Below are 20272 nucleotides of genomic sequence, written 5' to 3'. Positions count from 1 at the left end.
CAGTATATGACCCCTGGAGTGGGTAGCAAAAGTTACATGTTGAGTTAGGTTGAAACAGTCCAGTACAGACATCAATTCATTGCATTGTGCAGTGTTTTCATGTATATTAAAGTCACCAAGCAGAATAACAGATGGATAGCTGCCACAGACAAGAGTAAGTAATGCACTAATCTCAGAGAAAAAGAGTGGCATTTAGGAGGTCGGTAAATTAAGATTACAGCCAGTTGTGTTTGGCCAGTCATTTTCAGCGCTAGGTATTCAAATGCTCAAACATCGTGAAACTCGATCCTGGAAGTTTTAATAGTCTCACGGCAAACTACAGCCAGCCCTCCACCTCTACGATGAAGACGCGGTTGAGAGAAGTAGATGTACCCAGGCGGAGTTAGGAGGTTCAGGTTGAAAAGGTCATTAGGAACCTGCCAGGTTTCAGTCAACAGTAGCATGTCCAGGTTTGTGTCAGTGATTATGTCATTCAACACTGATGCTTTATCAGTTAGAGAGCGTGTGTTCAACAACGCACATCGCAGGTCTGAAGATGCGCGTCTGCAGGCTCCGAGTTCAGGTTCGAAACGCAATGATCTCAGATTTCCAAAGTTAATGGATCGATTTCCCAGCTGTGTTATATCCGACGCACGGGTGTTTGTACAGACAACCGGAATGTTATTAAAAGACGAGCAGTGATAGTTCCGAAGTTTCTTCCGCGACCGGTGTAGATAGCGCGGTCGGCGTAACACTCCAAGTTGTTCACACCATTTATAGATGTCCGGAGCCAACCGTAACGATCCTTTGTATGTTCTGAGATGGGCTGCAGAAAATTGTAACGCCATCTCGGGGGAACAAGTTTGACTGCCGTCATTCAAAGATAGCACTAACCAAAAAAGACCAAAAAACAAAACCTGCAATCGGATACGTGATGACATGACCAGTAATGTCCAACGCGACGACCTGCACAATAATGTATCGGTTTAACTACGTTAGCCAGAACCGTATCAGACCCACAATCCACACAATCCACAGAAGGGGAGGCTACCCAACCATACCAAGGATTGACACCACAAAATGATAAAGAGAGGGGAGACTCACAGTATCAGATGTCGCGAGGGATAGGGATGCGAAGTGGAGAGGGCTCGTAGCCGATCAGTGTGACAGGATCATGAAACTTCTGAGCGTTTAAATAGTCCAGTGAATAATCCAAGTGTTGATTGTGTAAGAAGGTTCAGTGAATAATCCAAGAAGATCGATTCCAAGAAAAAACATATCCAAAAAACAGACGTAGAACAGCAGACAAACAGATACCAGCGTGAAGCGGCAGCACAAGCGCGCCTAGCTTTCTCACACCGGAAGTGACCAGGTACTTCCTACCTGGTCACTTCCGGGTTATACCTGAGTATACCTGGTCACTTCCGAGTTATACCTGAGTTATCATGCTTGCCATGAATATCACCTGTAACCATAGTGACAGTGATTAAACTAAGTACATATCAAAGACACCCAAAAAACGGGAAATTATTATCACAGTCGACAGTGCGTGTTCATCAAATCTTAATTAACAGACAGCAATTTTTATACCTGAGTGGTAGGCTATAGACCAGACCTATGCAGTTCCAATGGAAATCAATCTTAAACCTTTACATGACACTCAGACGTATGCTCATACTGTATCTTCGTCTCTGTTATTACAAAACGTAAATGAAAACACGCTTGCCCATACGAGACACTTATGTGCAGCGCGGAGCGGTTCTTTCACGTATGACATGACAGACAACTAGTTGTCCAGTGCGGTTCACACAGCGAGGGTTTGCAGAGAATGCGGTTGCGAGTCCCGAAAGTTTATAGGTGTGAGTTCGGTGATAGAATGCGGTTGTCACTCCTATAATTAACTAAACTGTGTGTGAATGCAACCATATTAAGGAGTCAAATACATCACAACCATATTCTATGCCTGTGTGTGAACAGCCATAGTAACCTCTGGCGCTCAGATACAAGCAGCTGCCTAGTTTGTGGAGATGGTGAAAATAAAGAATTCAGAAGAGCATGAAACATTTCTGGTGACTGGACAAGTGACTGGACACACACACACACACACACACACACACATGCACACGCACACACACTGAAAAGGTTTTAAGCTGTTCAGGTGGAAACTTAACCTCACAGTGAAACCCCTGCATAATTAATTCAATGAGACTATTGTTTGTTGCCTTTTTTCTATTTTTAAATTTGCTATGGACCTAAATAATGTTATTATTATTAAAATGTTATTGAAAAAAATTGTTTTTAGTAAATTAATAATAATAGTAAAATATTTGTTTTTTCATTGGCTCTTTCAAGAAAATGTATTAATGAAAAATGAAAAAAATTGCTCTTTGGTGAAAGAAGGTTCCTGACCCCTCATCTATCGAAAGGTGAAGCTTTTTGTGTTTGACTTTGATAAGTGTGCATTTCATTGCTTCATATTAGGATGTTAATTTCTCACAGTTGAAAGCTCGGTTGGAGAATGTAGCATCTGTATGGGGCTTATGGCTCCCATTACACTTGGCATTAACATGCAGTTTGTATCCGGATAGTATCTGGACTTTTTTATATTGCATCACCAGTGTTTTTGTCAGATGAGCTCAATAAGGAGAAGGTTTTCTCTTGTAAGACAAACTTGTAAGACAAACTTATAAATCACAATTTGAGCATGTTTGACTTTTCAATCTCGGTCCCACTTTATATTAAGTGACTTTAAGTACTATGTACTTACATTAAAAAATAAGTACAATGTACTTATTGTGTTGATGTTGTTGTGTAAACCACTTGGTAACACTTTATTTTACGGTGTCCGTGATAGTGTAATTACTTAGTAGTAGACATTGTAATAACATGTAACAAAATGTAATTAACATGCAACTAAGTTATGGAACAGCCTGTACTTACAGATTGTAATTACACTCATGTATTAGACAGCTACTGTTACACATGTAACAGGCCAAGTCGGTTACATACATGTTACCGACTTGGTACAATGTAACAAGTACTTAAATATGTTACTACGGTAAAAAGCCTGCAGTTACACATGGTCATTTTGTACCTTCTAAAATAAAGTGTATCAAGGCTTCGTGTGTATCTACATACCTTACCCATCTGAATTAACCCTCTAGTTTACAGCTTAAATACATGCAGTAGCTTCTTAATTACATTCAATTTACAAAATATTACACAGTTATAAGCTACGTAAAATAAAGTGTATCAAGATTGTACTTAAGTGTACTACATGTGTATCTACAAACCTTATCCATCTGTACTTTAGTTTGAATTAGGCCTAACTCCCTCGTTCACAGCATAAATGCATGCGGTAGCTTCCTAATTACATTGCAATTACATAATATTACACAGGGATAAGCTACGTAAAATAAAGTGTATCAAGATTGTACTTATGTGTACTTCATGTGTATCTACATAGCTTATACACATGAAGTACACTTAAGTACAATCTTGATACACTATTTTAGAAGGTACAACGTGACCATGTGTAACTGCAGGCTTTTTTCATAGTAACATATTTAAGTAGGCCTACTTGTTACATTGAGTAGTACAAAGTACTTTCTTATATAATTACATTGTACCAAGTCGGTAACACGTATGTAACCGACTCGGCCTGTTACATATGTGTAACAGTAGCTGCCTCTTACATGAGTGTAATTACAATCTGTAAGTACAGGTTGTTCCATAAATTAGTTACATGTTAATTACATTTTGTAACATGTTATTACAATGTCTACTACTAAGTTATTAATTTAGTAATTACTCTGTATCACGGACACCGTAAAATAAAGTGTTACCAATTAGATTATCAAATTATTAATTTCAATGTAAGTACATAGCACTTAAAGCCTCTAAATATAAAGTGGAACCTCAATCTCTGTAGCACAAGTGGGATTTCAGAATGGAACAGCTTAACGGATTCACGTTATTTTTCACTTTCTCTCTTCAGAAGTCTTCTGCAGATGTAGAACCAAAGATGTCTTTGGCTGATCGGATGAAGATATTGCAGGAGAAGGAGGAACAATGGAAAACTAAAGGCAAAGGAGCTTTTAATGACTCCACCCAGTTCTCTGTTGCTGGACGAATGGCTAAGAGAGGTGGGGATAAAATACTTTGCCTAGTTTGTAGTCAAAGACTAAGCTTTGTGCAGAGACCTGAACTTTTTCAAGGTAAATGCACAAACCAAGACGTTTGCTGCATACCATAATTCCTGCACATAGGAAATCAGGTTTTAATGTGCATTCTGTGGTTCAAGCAGTGACAAGAATGTTTTAATGTTGACACATCTGTCTCCCATCAGGCTTAGTGTCACCCAACAGAGAGGATGTCCCCATCATCCTTAGCAAGAAGGCCAGCAACAGTACACCAGTCAAACCATTAGAAGGTATAAGTCTGACATCTTCTGTGACCCTGTTTGAATACTCATTTGCCTCAATAATGTACTGAGGGCCATTGTCGCTACAAAGTGTTCTTCTTTCATGTCTGGAAATGTTCCTCGAACAGAAATCTCTACACGTCCTGATGCTGAGGGTGATAAAAGACTGGACAAACTGGAGTCCTTCTTAGACAGACTTCACAATAAAGGTTATTCATTGAAATACTTCATTGAATAATTTGCAGGTTAATGCATAATATAGTTGTATGCAGTGATCTGTTTCTCTCTTCATTTAACATGCAGGCACAGGCATGAAGAACTCCACCATCGAGGTGATGGAGGAGAAAGAGAAGGAGGTGATGACCCTGGATGACGAAGAGGCGTTTGGGCGCTTCTACAGTAGCTTATCACCCACCATTCTGAGCTCCAGTGTACTGCTAGGCGAGGAAGAAGACTTTAGCATCCTCCTGTCAGACACGCCCAAGTAAGATAATGCTCTAATTTCTAGGGATAGTTAACCAACAACCCCAAAATTCAGTCATCATTTACACACCCTCATGTCATTCCAAACCTGTATGACTATTTTTCTTCTGTTGAATACAAAATAATTATTTTGAAGAATGCTAGTAACCAAACTGTTTTTGTTACTATTGACTTCCATTGTATGGACAAAAAAACAGACATTTCTCAAAATATCTAAAGAAAAAAAGCGAACTCTTTGAGATGCTGCAGTCCATATTTGTCTCTTGTAGTAATATTTTTAATAAGCCTCTCTTGGACACCTATATAATATGAATTATCTATGGCAGAGGTCCTTAGTCTGGGTTTCCCCATGCTGCCTTCCCGCAGCGCGATTTTATTCACGCTGAAAGGCAGTATGGATACCATGGACCAAATTTTCGCCTCATTTAGGGAACCAATCACAGAACGGGGAGGGAGCAGCAAGACGATGACGCGTCTATGCAACACACCGATTGCAGTTTGTTTATACCTATGGATCAAACATGGCAGCAGACGCGAAGTTACCTTTCGATGCAGCCTTACGGCCGTTTCACACATGGGTTTCACACCGCAAGCGTGAGCGGCATTTGAGCGGCATTGCGAGAGTATTCACACTGGAAGCGTTTGTACAGTGTCACAGCAGCGGCTCCAAAGCTACATATCGTTAGCCTCATAGCATAATTGCCTAAAGGCAGGCATACACTGTGCGATGTCTGTGCGATTTCAGCAAGGTACCTACTCATACTGAAAGAGTAAATCGCATGCGATGTAAACATAGACAGTAAAAGAAATGGACACAGCGACCCCATAGACTTCAACGGAGAAAAGTGAAGTCAAATAGAAGCACTCACTTCCTGATTGCCAAGCGCACTGCGCATGCTCAAACTGAGCTTGAAGACGTAGTTGTGACGTGAGCGACCTGACTGACAGTTGTACGTCTTCTAGTAGCGGTGCCAAGTGGAATCTGAATCGGTCTTTGTCAGATGACGTCACTCTCGTGATACATGAAGTGCATTATGGGCGTAGCCACCATTTGTAAGGTATCGATGCTGGGGTATTCTGTTGTTGGAGAATTGTTTTTTTCCATTCTTTTTTCAAACTAAACCATCCTTAACATGACATTATCATCATCATCAATACAGCAAACCTATATTTGCTGTTACTAACTTTACTTGATTTATTTACATTCCTACCGAAGGATACAGTAACTTAAACAGCCGTTGGAGAAATGTCCCCTGGCTTTAAGAGATTTATAGTGTTTAAATTGTTCACTGTTATATGCGCTTATACCATAAACAAGATAGTTGACAATGCCCAAGTATGAGGATGAGAAAGCAATGCGGGATCAGCACTCCAACTTACTGCAGTCAGCTCATATGGATCTATGTTCTGAATGGATGACAATTTCTCCAAATAACGTACCTGCCATATTTATCGAGTTCATTGCGGTAAGGCATTTCCTCCGTTTTCTTGTGCTTTTCCAGTTTTGTGAGTTATTTACTTATCTCTACTCTTGTAATCTCTTCAATGCTCACAGTCAGTAGCGATACCTCAAAAATGGTGCCGCGGTGACGTCACACACAACAAACCCACGTGTCTGACAAAGACCGATCATTCCCTTCTGAATCTTGCAGAGCCGGAGATCGTGAGTATTAGCTGTTCATGAGCTCGCAGCAGGAGCAACTTTATGACTCTCTATGGGCTTCTCCCTTGACTTTATGCCTCCACGTCCCCCGATTGCGGGTGAGCTTCTACATCTGTCTTTACGGTCATTTCTCTTCTATGCGACAGAGAGTCGCGTGTTATGACGCAATCGTTAGCCTATTTTTACAAAAACTGCTTCTACGGGGCCACAACGTAAGATACAAGGTAATGGAGCATTTTATACATTGTCGTGTTTCTTTAGAAATAAATAATGGACAAATGGAGTCTTTAAGCGTCTCAGATGTAAAGTTATTCGCTGTCAAAGTGACGCAAAAATGAATGGGAGTCAATGGAATGCTAACAGCAGGTGAAGGCTTGTTAGCCAATGGCGGCGCCTGGGGAGACTTCAGTTTCCGGCTGGTGGATTACCCCCTTGGATGTAAAGCCAAAGTTCAGGATTTATGTGCTCACACTATACGGTCCGATCATCGAGCTGCGACTTCACTGCTCACACTATACGTGTGAAATATCTGCGTTCTGGATTGCGCCCATAGACGATATCAGAGATATTGTCAAAACAAGCATCAGCTATCAATATCAAGATGATTTAGCATTTCCAATTTATGTATTAAATTATTATTATTAGTAGGCCTATTATTGTATTATCATTATTAGGGTAGGCTAATTTTATTATTAAATTGATCTGCTATTATAATTAATTTGCCACGCAATAATTTCACAGCACATAACCAACGAGCTGTGAGGATAATAAATAGGGGTGTAACGATACACAAACCTGACGGTTCGGTTCGTCCCACGGTTTTGAGGTCTCGGTTCGGTTCGGTTCATTTCTGTGGGGTGGGGGGGTGTAGAAAGCTAAAATTGCTTTTATTTTTTATTAAACAGTGCTTTAATGAACAAATTGTGTCCTTGTCTTTAAATTAATTCAATTACAAGTAAACGTTTCTCAAGGATAACAAAAGTATCTGCTAATGCTGTAAACTACAGCCCTTACTTGCACATTACTATAAAGGTGATGATACACAGGGCAACTTTTTGAGCAATGTTGCTGGGCAATGTTGTCGTCAACGGGCAACCAGATGACACACAGGGCCCAAGACCGATCTAAATTATCCAGATAGAAATGTATTGGTCACTTTCAATGGGAAAGTGCCCAAGCAACAATCGCTCGGCAAGATTGCCCAGCAACATTGCTCAAAAAGTTGCCCTGTGTATCATCGCCTTTACATTAAAGCTTAACAACAGAGCCTAGACTTTTAGCCTAAATGATATAATAATAATCAACACTCAAATAACAAATTGTATGAAAACATGTAAACTGCACATAAGGCAATTTTTGCATTAACATGTTTTTACTCTAATTTGTTATTGTTATATAATAATTTACACAGTTGCTGTTATTTTCATGACAACTATTTTAAACATACATTAAATAATCAAGATATCATAAACAGGTTAAGTAAAATATAATATATAGCATTTATTTAGTGAAAGAGTTAGCAAACCAGCAAGCTGTGGACACTGAATGACTTGCCTGAGGTAAATATAAAGCTATGTGAAAAACTAAGCGTTTTATTGACGTATTTCCGCTGTTGAAACACTGATTGAGTGTTTACACGAGTTATGATGCCTTTCAGTAAGTATACTGTATCTTTCAACATACCTTCGGGTGTCCATTCATGTTTATTCTGTAACTGAGGAAGAGATGATCGCGCTCCGCGCTGCCGCATGCATACAGTGATATCTGTCACGCCACATCTAAGAGCGCCAAAACGGCATTTATTGTATGCATTTCGTGATCAAATAGACATAATTTGAAAGATTACACCTTGCTTATTTTCAAAAGTAACAAAACACTGAGCTTATTGCGATTATATGTGGTTAATGGTGGTTAGGCAACAGCCCTGTATTTGTTGTGTACACATAACACATGAGGTGCAATGAGCCGGGGCAGCAGGGGGCGGGGCGTGTTCGGTTCGCCATGAGAGTATCGCGATACGTATCGTGGGTGATGTATCGCGGTTTTTCGGTTCGGTTCAAATATCGTTACACCCCTAATAATAAAATATTACAAAGCTTACTCCTCCTCATTGAAAATTGTCTAAAACATTTAGGTCGATTACAATGAATTATGGGCATATAATTAACTATTAACAGTCTATAATATGTCCGAACATTGCAATAATTAGTCATCAATGAAAATTAAAAACAGGTTTATTTCAAAAACATTGTTTAACAAATTAAAGAGGCGTTTTATCGCAGGTGGCTTGGAAGATATATGGTTAATCCATTTTGCAACACGAACTGGAGGTAAGCAACAGTAATTTGTAGCTAGTTACAGTTTGAACTACAGAAATGAAAGATCTCCCTCTTTTCGTTTTTATTTTTATTTTTTTTCTGCAGATGAAATGGTTAAACTTCTGTTTTCGCGCAGGCGCAGTGAGGGAAAAAACACTGAGTTTAGGGCAATCGGTTCGTAGCTTTGCTTCAACTGTGCGATATAGTCACGAGGAGCGACCAAAATTTCTGACATGCCAGAAATTCATCCGACCATCCGATTGTCGATCGGGAGAGGTTAATCGTCTCTCGTTTCTCCCGGTACACTGCACGAACACTGCACGACAAACGACGCACGACAAAGCTGAAAATCGGTCCGACCCGAAAAAGAGTCGCACGAGTCCGAATTCGGCTCAAAATCGGACGAAAATCGCAGTGTATGCCCGCCATAAGTCATTTTGTGTTTTTTCTTGTTTTCCAAAGACATTGAAATATGACTTCGGCATTATATATATAAGCGAGCAATTCTTTACAAAGACAACTATACATTTGTTTTTAGAAGTTGGTCATTTTATAACATTGATAGTCTTGAAAGTTTGTAATGGGGAGGTGTACAACATTCGCATATAAGTTAAATGTTATACAACAAAACAACCCAGAAAATGGCTCCAATCTATTAGTTTCAGTCATACTTTCGATGTTTACAAGACTGCAACTCAAACATTTGATAAAAAACAAAACACAAATAAACCATAACTCGGGTTTGATTTGGGTGCTAGCCTCTAGCTGTCTGTGTGTTAACGTTACATGAACTAAAAGAACGTTTATATATAATATTTTCTGGCTAGTTTACTTTAGTTTTTTATATATATATAATACACAACTTTTTACCGGGTAGCCTAAATCTTCTATAAATATTTTAGAGTCTTTATTTTCTTTTATTTGCCTACTCAAGTTCTTGTTAAAACTCACTAGACATGCTAAATCTGTGCATTTTGGGCACTTTTTGTGTGAAATCATATTTATTTTTGTCCATCAAAAGTGTGCTTTCACTTTAATTTAGCGTGAGCAATGGCGCAAAAACAGATTCGACGTCGAAACCCCCGCTTCACTGCTGCTCACGCGCCGCTCCTGCTCGACGCTCACGCGCTGCTCCCGGTGTGAATGCACTCATTGATTAACATGCACGCCGAAAATAATACGCGCCGCTCACGCATGCGGTGTGAAACGGCCGCCACGCCATCGTGTAGGCTACACATAAATCACTGACCCATCGGCCATCGTCGTCTCCCTCGTCTAATTTCTGTCGCTCTACATACGTCATCTGGTATAATTGAAACGATTGGCTATGAGCTACGTACAGGCGCATTTGATAGACATTCGTAGCACCCAATAAACGGCTCTGGGCATTCGTAAACCATGCCTCAAATACGAGAAAATGAACATGTGGTTCCCAGACCCAAGTCTCAACGAGAATTGGGTCTGGCGTTAGCCAGGCTAAGAGGTTCTCTGAATTTCTGGGGATTTCTACTCAACTGTTTCCAGTGGTGGAAAGAGTACTGAAAAAGCATACTCAAGTAAAAGTACTGGCACTTGTCAAAAAATGTAGTGAGAGTAGAGTAAAAGTACCTGTCCTAAATACTACTCAAAGTAGGAGTAAAAAGTAGCCCTTTTAAAAGTACTCAAGAGTACTGAGTAGTGAGTATTATGCTATGAATGTTAGTCCACCTTATACCCTGCAAATTGAAAATGTAGCTTACCCTTTTATCACAGAATCATAGAAAAAGAAAAAAGAAACAGTATTTCAATATTTCTCCAACGGTTTTATTTTTGACTGCTAGCACTAAAAATACAGCCATGTAATATTTGAGAAAGCAACCAATAATCTGGTAACGTTTATGACAACCATTCTGTAGAGGTTTTCTTGCAGGTTAATTGAAAAAGGTTGCAAAGCGTTGTACATTAACAATTTTACATAAAAGGTGAGCCGGTAGCACAAATTGGATTAATAAAGTGAATATAACATGCAATAACTGACAAAGTCTCTCAACATGAACACAGACTTGCAGCGATTTTAATGTAGGGGTCAACAACGAGCTTACATTTTGAATTTGTTGTTCAGTTTTACAATGAGCTGATTCTCAAAATTTGTACTGTCCAGCCTTGCTCGTCTAGGTGTAAACAGCTGCCCAGCACAACTAAAAAGGCGCTCACATGCTGCAGAGGCAGGCAAGGGTGTGTTCAGTTTAAGGCTTAGCTTTTTCACCAAAGGAAATGAGTGAAGCAGTTCCATCTCTTCTGAGGCACAAGCCAAGTATCCATCCAATTCAGATGCTCTTGTGGATGAAACAGTCTTAATGGAAGAAAAGAAGTCATCCTCGTCAGAGACATGCTGTGATTCGTTTTCCTGGGTGTCCTTCATGGCATCAAGACGATGCAGGATGTAATCCATACCTATGATATACATATAATACAGAAATTAGCGATAATTGTGGATAATGCTGATAGACAAACTATGTGGTATGGACCAAGTATTGGGGTTGTCATGGATAATTTAGAAATTAAATAAAGCCATTCAACTTGCTACATAAGCACTGCTGCATTTAACCCTATACCCTTGCCTTTTTTAACATCGTTTCACAGTCTGACTGTGCTAGATTAGGCAAGTAAATAAACATTGAACCGATAGTTTAACTCCACACAAACGTTTTCCATACGCAGTAGTGGAACAGGAACACGTGGGATTTTAAGCGAAATGTACCCATGAGTCCGGCCTGATATTAAAAAACAAAAAGCTGCATGTTTTCACGCTTTAACAGATATTGGCATAATATCAAATTCATCAAGTAATCTGTACTCCTATACAAAATATCTTACCTGCTCCTATGATGTGGGCCTTGTCCGTCCATGACGTTTTGAATTTGGGAAGAAGAATTGCAGCACTGATGAGTTCCGGATCTTCCATGAACTCCCCAAAGCGCTTTTGTAGACCCCGCTGCAGAGCATGAATAAGGGAAAGACATACCTTGACTGAAGCCTCCATCTTTTTGAGCTTTGAATCAAGAAGGTAGATTGTGGGAAGCAGCCACCCCATCTGAGTGTTTGTTTCGGACTGAAGGATGTTCAAGGCCATGGATACAGGCTTCATCACAATGCAGTATTCGGAGAGGTAAGAAACTTCAGCAGGATTTAGCCTATTTAATAAATAAATGTCAAAATCAAAACAAACATCTTAAAAGAATAGTTCACTTAAGAATTAAAATTGTCATTTACACACTCTCAAGTTGTTTCAAACCTGTATGAAGTTTTTTCTTCTGCTGAACACAAAGGAAGATATTTTGAAGAATTTTTGTAACCACAGTTGATGGACCCCATTGACATTATTATTTTTTTTTTTTTTCCTACCAATGGAAGTCAATAGGGTCCATCAACTTTTTGGTTACTGAATACCGATATTCTTCAAAATATCTTATTTTATGTTCAACAGAAGATAGACATTCATACAGGTTTGAAACAACTTGAGGGAGTGTGAGTGACAGTTTTCAGTTAAGTGAACAATTCCTTTAATATTCCAATTAGAACAAAGTGAGATTGAGCAAACAGACTTACATTTTAATTTTGAATGCTGCACATACATTCCGAAGGGATGCTTCTCCCTGCTCCTTTAGGATCCGCATTACCCTCTCTGCAGCATTGTACACTGAATTCCATCGTGTGTGGTTGGGCTGAATGAACTGCAGCTTACATTCTTCTTGCACAATCTCAGCACTGATGGCAGACCGGCTGGTTTTATTGTATAATGCCTGGCATTTCGCAAATGTTGAACGGGAAAGCTTCTTAAATACCTCACTGCTGTCCTCTGCCTTGGAAGCATCCACAGTAGCCACCAAATTAAGGAGATGACACGCGCAACGCTGATGCTTGGGTAGATGATACTCCAACCCACTGTTAGCGTTGAAAATGGAACTGGTGTCCTGAACTTCAAATCCTTCTGCATCATTCTCATCATCCAGTGTCACTGCCTCAGCAGAGTCAGCCTCAGCATCAATTAACTCTTGCTGACTCTGTTCACCATACACTCTAAAGGCTTTGATAAAATTTGATCCACTATCAGTTGTCGTTCTGACAATTTTTTCTGAGATGCCATATTCCGAGTGGATGTCAACCAAGGTCCCTGCGAGCAAATCAAATGTATGTGAACCTTTCAAGCGTCTGAAGGCAATGGAAGCAGACCTTCTTTCCAGAGTAGGTTCATCAATCCAGTGTGCTGTTACACCAATGTAACTGCGTTGTCGTGCTGTCCAACAGTCAGTAGTGGTACCTATATAGTTGACTTTTGCCATCTCAGCAATGATGTTTTTCTTTATCTTTGCAGCTGCTTCCTCAATTCTCAGCTTCACAGTTGGTCTGGACATAACTGTACAGCTAGGTTGCATTGTACAGATTAGATTTTTGAATGTAGGAAGTTCAACTATGGTAAAGGGCTGAAGGCTTTCACAGACAAAATCAACTACAAGCCTGTCAACTGTGGACTGAGTAACCTGCCTGCAGGACACAGAGAAGTCTTTAATCTTCATCTGTTTCACAGCTGAATCACACCTCTGTTCTTCTGAGTTCTTTCTTTTCAAGATGCATTCATTGTACTGCTTTAATTTCATTGGATGTTTTCTCTGTAAAAAGAATACAGAATTGAGTAACTCACAATTTTTACCACTGATCATTTTTGCGTGCAATTAAAAAAATAAACTTGATTTAAACATAAATCTAATGTTTTATGAAAGTGAGTAAATCGCCATTTGAGAACATGTTAAAATAATATCCACTTCAATAAGTCAACAGAAAGGAGGGTAATGCGTTTATGCTAAACGAAATTGATGTAAGGGACAAAAATCTAGCAGTGATGATGATGATGGGTTAATGCCTAATGCACTTTGAAGCCCGGTAAACAAACTAAATTAAGTTTTTCGAGTAGATGGCATCGCAAGCTCGTGCAGTGCTAACAGAATACATACCATTTGTGTGTGTATTAGAAAATGTAACATTCTGCAGTTTATTTTTAGTAATTGTTTAGGCAAGTTCGTGATTTCTGTCATCATACAGTAACCAGCAACAATTATAAAGCGTGCGTGCCTTTACTCTAGGCTGGTTGCTATCGCGTCATCAAAAACACCATGCATTGTCAGGTAAAATTTATTCGATCTGTGTCTATCACAGTGCTATTTTTGGCAGAATAATTTTGGTTGTCAAACATTCACACTCATAATAAACCCATACATGAACAAACATGCGCATTATATGATGATTTTTATCAAAAAAAATTATACTTAACAGATATTCGAAACTTACCTCAATGTGTTTTTTCAAATTGGATGTAGAACTCTTGAATGCCGAGATTTCAACTGGCTTAGGCAAGCAAAGTTGGCATGACATAATCATACAATTGCCCTTCTTCGTCTTCACTTTAAACAGCTCTTTTAGGTATGGCCAAGGATGCTGAAGTGCTGAATTTGAGCTGTCGCAGGCTGACGCATCCACCACCACTCTTCCTCCCTCCGGCTCTTCCTCCATGATTAAAATAAATTGGCGCCAGGTGTCTCGAAGTCTGTTGATGCTGGTTTGATGCAAAGTTTTCCGCGCGCAATTTGATTTGACGGGAATCACGCATGGAGTCACATGACTTATTATAAAAATAAATAAATATTAATATAAATGTAGCGACGGCAGGTTCAGGGAAAATAGCGCAGTAAAAGTACCGATACAGCACTTAAAATGTACTCAAGTAAAAGTAAAAGTACACTGTTTTTAAACTACTTAAAGTACAATTCCTAAAAAAAACTACTCAATTACAGTAACGAGAGTATTTGTAATTCGTTACTTTACACCACTGACTGTTTCTTAATTATTGTACTGTATATAAAAAAATATGCATTTATATTTAATAGCCATCAGATAGACCTGTACCTATATAAAATATGCAGCTTCTCTTGTGCTTAAAATATTAAGTGGAAAATTGTCTGTAACGTGGCCTGGATGCCAATGTGACAATTTCTTGTATCACAGGGGGAAGTTCAGCAGAAGCTGAGATAGGGACCCAAGCAGTCACAAACAGGATCACGCCAAGATGTAAAAACGGAAATGCAGTTGATGTCCAAGTCGATGTTTATTAAAACTTCTGTACAAAATGTGCAAATAAATTGTGTTCAGAGCGTAATTTAAACAAAGGTTATTAATAAAAACACAGTCTTAAAACTAGTACAGTACAGGTACTAAAACTGCACTTTTTCTGCGCTCAAGCAGCGCTAACGAGAACCTACTGTTTCTCATGCTCAAAAAACAATCCGTCCGCAAGTGCCCTATTCTACTAGTGACGGCTGCGTTAAATACACACATTTAGAATGTAGTTTACTAGTTAAAGTCCCCCTGTAGTCAATCATTTTATCCCTTTCCTCACCTTTGATCATAAAAATTACATATTTAAATTTAAAACGCCTCCACTCACTCACACCAGCTCAGCGATCCACTCGTTGATGAGCACACTTTGACGTGATTGGTTACTAAGTAGTTTGTGACGTCAGAAACACCAGCGATTTCAAACCGCGTTTTTGAGACTGTCCTTGGTTCACTGCAGTTTTAAGGAGAAAATACTCTGCAATCGTGATGACTTATGAAATTGCACATGGTTTGTCTTAAAGCATATTAAAAACACCACAGACATATAAACAACATTAAAAACTTGATTTTCACCACAGGGGGGCTTTAAAGGGCATATTGCAGGTTAGAGGACCCAACGAGTCAATGTATAGAAAAATAATGTAGGAACTAGATTTTCTTTAAAATATACTTATAAATACGCTACAGAAGCTTCTGCGTCTGAAAATGGGCGTGGCGGGCGTGACGTAATGGGCGGGAGAGCGGTCGATTCAAACAACAGGAAAACAATGGATCGCAATGACATTTCGGACGCTGAGGAAGTACTTACTCGTATGACGGAGCACAGCCATACAATTATGAGCCTGTTATGCTGCCAAGAGAGCAGGGACAGGCCAGGACTAATGTCAGACAGAACGGTCAGAGACACCATGAGTTGTGGTGTAAGAACCAGTGGAGAACAGGCCAGGTGTCTTGGTGAGAGACGTGCTTATAGATATACACGTTCGCTAACGATATACACTGTGCTCACAATATTGTACAGATTATTACCATCGTATATCAGGCCGGCAGACATTAGTATTTTTAGGGTAGATTTATGCTATTAAATGTATAAAAACTATACTTGAGTATATTTCTATTGTACTAAAAACATACCCAAGTACATTTTTAATACATATTTTTCACCTGGGTTATAACATAAACAGAAAATTAAAGATTTGAATATTTAAACAACCTGAGTAATTTTTGTTTTTCAATTACAAGTTGCCTCTATTTAGGGCATGACTACCTATATCACACTATTTCATGCCATTGGTACAGTATTAGACAATCAATATTTTTGCTTCGGCATCCCATGTTGAACTCCATCATATCGCCGGGATGATAATCCTCCGATCTGAAGTGAACGCTACACACGACCGCGGTTCTCGAAGCCGATGCGGAAGAGAAATCCCGTCTCTTCACCTGCACAAACCGCACCAGGCACGAAAGATATATAGCACCGTCCCTTTTCTTGTTATGGAAACCTGTGGACTTGATGTCCTGACAGGCCGGAGTTTTTGCAACCTCCACAAACAATAATTTACCATGACCTTGATAAATTAAAATACAAAAACTACCGAAAACACACTGACTCACGGCCGCTCTCACTGAACACCAGCCTACTCTGCACTGAGCCGAGGCTGAGGCTCCCTAGCGTGACGTAAAATGACGCGATTTTGGAAAAAAAAAGTCGTTTTTACGAGCAGTCCAAGAAATGCTCACTTTATCTACTAAAATAAGTGCCCTTATGTCGTTTTAAAACATTTTAAATCCTGCATTAACTTTTCATATGGTATTTTCATACAAGGTTATATATTAATTTAGATTTTTTTTTTACCTGCAATATGCTCTTTAAGCAATTATGCCTGTAATATCCTAAACTCTATATCTTACTTCTGTAGGCAGGGTCTATATTAGAGGTCTTCTTGGGTCCTAAAAACTGTACCCAACCCGAATCACTACTTACCCGAACCCGTCGTGCATATATTTTTTTTTTTTTAAGAAAAACCCGACCCGAGACAGACCCAATAAAATTAGACCCGAGACAGACCCAATAAAATTAGACCCGATCCGACCCGACCTGACACCATTTCCTTTAGAACCCGACTGGACCCGATTCCCGAACGTAAACGGCATTTACATTGTGCACAGCCTGCAGCCCTGCGTTTCTCAAAAATACACTTAACAGACGCGCAATTGTAAGCGCGCTGAAGTGCTAAAATGTCAATCACACATCACTGTAACCCATTGCGTCCTATAAAATTTGGCATAATGTTATTTACCGGACCATACGATGATTAGAACCACCATTCGTTTTCCCTCACCTTATTCGCAATGTCTGTTATCGCCTCCATGCTTTTCTGACAGTGTCGCGTATTTTTAAAATTGATTGACAGGCCTGGCTCAACGACAATTCAAATACTTGCATTTAGTCAAACATCCATCCACACGATGGCGCACTAGTTCTTCTTGGCAAAGGGAGGGGTTGGTTTATGTGGAGCGAGCAACTGAGTAAATAACAAGGGGGTAATCCTTCGACCGGAAGTTGAAGCTGGCCGGGTGTCGCCATCTTGTAGCAGAACTTCACTTGCGTTAGCATTTCCATTGACTCCCATTCATTTTGGCGTCACTTTGACAGCGAATAACTTTACATCTGAGGCGTTTAAAGACTCCATTTGTCCATTATTTATTTCTAAAGAAACACGACAATGTATAAAGGGCTCCGTTACCTTCTATGTTACATTATGGCCCCGTAGAAACAGTTTTTGTAAAAATAGGCTAACGATTGCGTCATAACCACTCGACTCTCTGTCGCGCTGTACAGAAATTACCGTACAGACAGGAGGAGAAGTTCGCAGGCATTCGGGGGGACGTCCCGTCAAGGGAGAAGCACATTTTAAAATAAATACTATACAAATTAATAATTAATCAGAATACTTACTCCTGCTCACTCACGCCAAAGAACTCTTTGCTCAAGTTCCCCGTCTCTGCAAGATTAACGTTGGCAATTTTCACGCACAGCTACTAGAAGATTTACGTCTGTCAGACAGGTTGCTCACGTCATCAAGCTTAGTTTGAGTCGGTTTGAGTCTGCGCGTCAGGAACGGAAGTGCTCAAAAATCGCTAAAAATGGGCTTCAACTGTCTCAACTGAGTTCCAATGAGATGGCTCTGTCCACTTCTTATACTGTCTATGGTAAATAAATGCGGAGGCAACCGTGCTTATGCTTATAGCCCATTTGCACGTAGAAGCGCGGGTTCGCTCTCTCACTTAGAAAAAGTGAGAGAACGGTGTCATAGAGTTGTTTTACGCTTGAACGTTGTGTCGCCTTGCTTTTGGCTTGCTTAGTTGGGGATATTTAATATTCAACAATATTATTGAACTGTGTTGTACTACTTTCATGTTATCACTGTGAAGCTGCTTTGATGCAATCTGTATTGTGAAAAGCGCTATATAAATAAATGTGACTTGACTTGACTTGACTTTTAAATACTGCAATTTTGTTAAATACCCAACATAGTTTAAAAGAATTCGGGTCTTCTCTGGTCCATTTGGAAAAGGCATATTTATTTTAAATTACCCGAGACCCGAGGCCACTAATACCGAACCCGACTCGTGTCCGAGACACTCGTCGGAGTTTTGGACCCGAACCCGCTCGGGTCTCGGGTCGGACCTCGGGTTTTCGGATCCAAGTGGACCTGTGAAGACCTCTAGTCGATATCTCAAGGATGTGGGTGACTGGATGGGGTTGCAAACCTTTTGGAACCTAAACAGCGGTTCACATTCCAAAAATGGTTGACAAGTACTGCTCTAATGTCTTCATTCTTGCTTTTATGACTGTATTCTTAATTGCAGACTAACATCAGCAGTTGAGGAACATAAGCGTTCAGTGCGGCCCTGCAGAAAAACCAAGAGCTCTAGAAACCCTCTCCGTGCCCTGGCAGCACGAGACGACCTCAGACAGGCTTATACTGAACAGAGACTGAATGTGGCCTCCGTGGAGACCAAAAGGATACAAATGGAGCGGAGTACGTTTATTAGTTACATTCCGTGGTGAATTCATGGAATGTTTGCATCACTTTTATATGTGGTATTTCACCACAAAGATCTATGTTCCAGCTTAACCTGTTAACCATGTTCTTTGTTTAGATTAAGACTCAAACATTAATTTTTGACCTCTAAAAATCTCATGGTGACATTAATTTCTAAATTTGTGTCAGGAGTTATGAAAATGAAAAAACGTCTGAAATCTATTTCGGTGTTCGCAGAGAGGAGGGAATGAGACATTGTGTAAGCTTCCATGTTACAGTAAGGATTCTGAGGCAATAACTGTTCAGCTCCTCCTTATATGGTGAGAAGGAGTTAAGAGAAATCTCCAGTTTGCATGCTTGAACGTCATTGGCAAATCCTACAGTTTGGTGTTATTCAATAGGGCTTCAATGTTACTCAGAGAAGGAGTTTCACCATAGCGTCTACTAGTGACGCAATGTAGATTGAACTGAAGTTGATACCTTTTAATATGAAATACGATTCTCTGCCGCATCCATGAAGAAAAAAATTCCTTGGGCCGAATTCATGGAACTATATTCGTAAGAAAGAAGTAAAGAAAGTTCTTAAGACAAATTCTAAGAAGTTTGTAAAAATGTTCATAAGTCCAACATCTTACATTTTTTTCTTAAGAAGAAAATGACAGGATTTGGTGTCAGGGGCATCACTAGGCCTATTTTAGGAGGGCTTTAGGTAGAGATATTCCTCTAACAAAATCTAAATATTTAGCACATTTTACTGTACTGTTCTTTTTTATGAACCATTCAACTTCACATGTAGGACAATGCACACTAAGCCACATTGCGCTTTTAGCCCATTTCGCAGCACTTTATACTAGTGCTGCCCCCTAAAAGTCGACTAAATGTTAGTTAACTAAGTCTCCCTCTCTTCCCTGATTTTGCATAGCACCCGATGCAAAATCTTCACCGGCGTCAACGCATATTTGCATGCTTTCCACCAGTGGTTGGCTAGGGCATCCACTCCCAGTGTGGGCTGGCCCACAGTTCAAACAGCCGGTGACGTGGACAGCTCGAATAGACAGGAGATGTTGATCTGACCACAACAAAAGGCTCTTTGCGAGCTTCAGCAGGGGACACGAGTTGATACCTCCTTAATAATTTATGCATGCCACCATAATCTGATGAAACAGAGCATAAAAACACTCAAGAGCAAGTTGAACTGCTCTCA

General features: G+C 39.8%; 2 protein-coding genes across 6 annotated transcripts in view; one reads left to right on the top strand and one right to left on the bottom strand.

The window, feature by feature from the left end:
• Positions 1–20272, top strand: part of svild (supervillin d) — a 290646-nt gene that overhangs the window by 215638 nt on the left and 54736 nt on the right. For all 5 annotated transcript variants that reach the window (XM_056253248.1, XM_056253397.1, XM_056253194.1 and 2 more), the window contains 5 exons: positions 3977–4124; positions 4328–4411; positions 4531–4611; positions 4706–4886; positions 18893–19065. In XM_056253248.1, the coding sequence (XP_056109223.1) occupies positions 3977–4124; positions 4328–4411; positions 4531–4611; positions 4706–4886; positions 18893–19065 (667 nt within the window). The remainder of the gene's footprint in view (positions 1–3976; positions 4125–4327; positions 4412–4530; positions 4612–4705; positions 4887–18892; positions 19066–20272) is intronic.
• Positions 10897–13426, bottom strand: LOC130087429 (E3 SUMO-protein ligase ZBED1-like). Its single transcript, XM_056253756.1, has 3 exons — positions 12455–13426; positions 11723–12039; positions 10897–11299 (listed from the first exon to the last, which is right to left on the bottom strand). The coding sequence occupies exons 1-3, from the start codon at positions 13420–13422 to the stop codon at positions 10944–10946; spliced, it is 1641 nt and encodes a 546-aa protein (XP_056109731.1). The 5' UTR covers positions 13423–13426; the 3' UTR covers positions 10897–10943.

Source organism: Rhinichthys klamathensis, unplaced genomic scaffold, assembly GCF_029890125.1.
Source record: "Rhinichthys klamathensis goyatoka isolate OS25496 unplaced genomic scaffold, OSU_Roscu_1.1 h1tg000001l_1, whole genome shotgun sequence".
NCBI lineage: Eukaryota > Metazoa > Chordata > Actinopteri > Cypriniformes > Leuciscidae > Rhinichthys > Rhinichthys klamathensis.
This window is presented reverse-complemented; position numbering and strand designations above follow the sequence as displayed.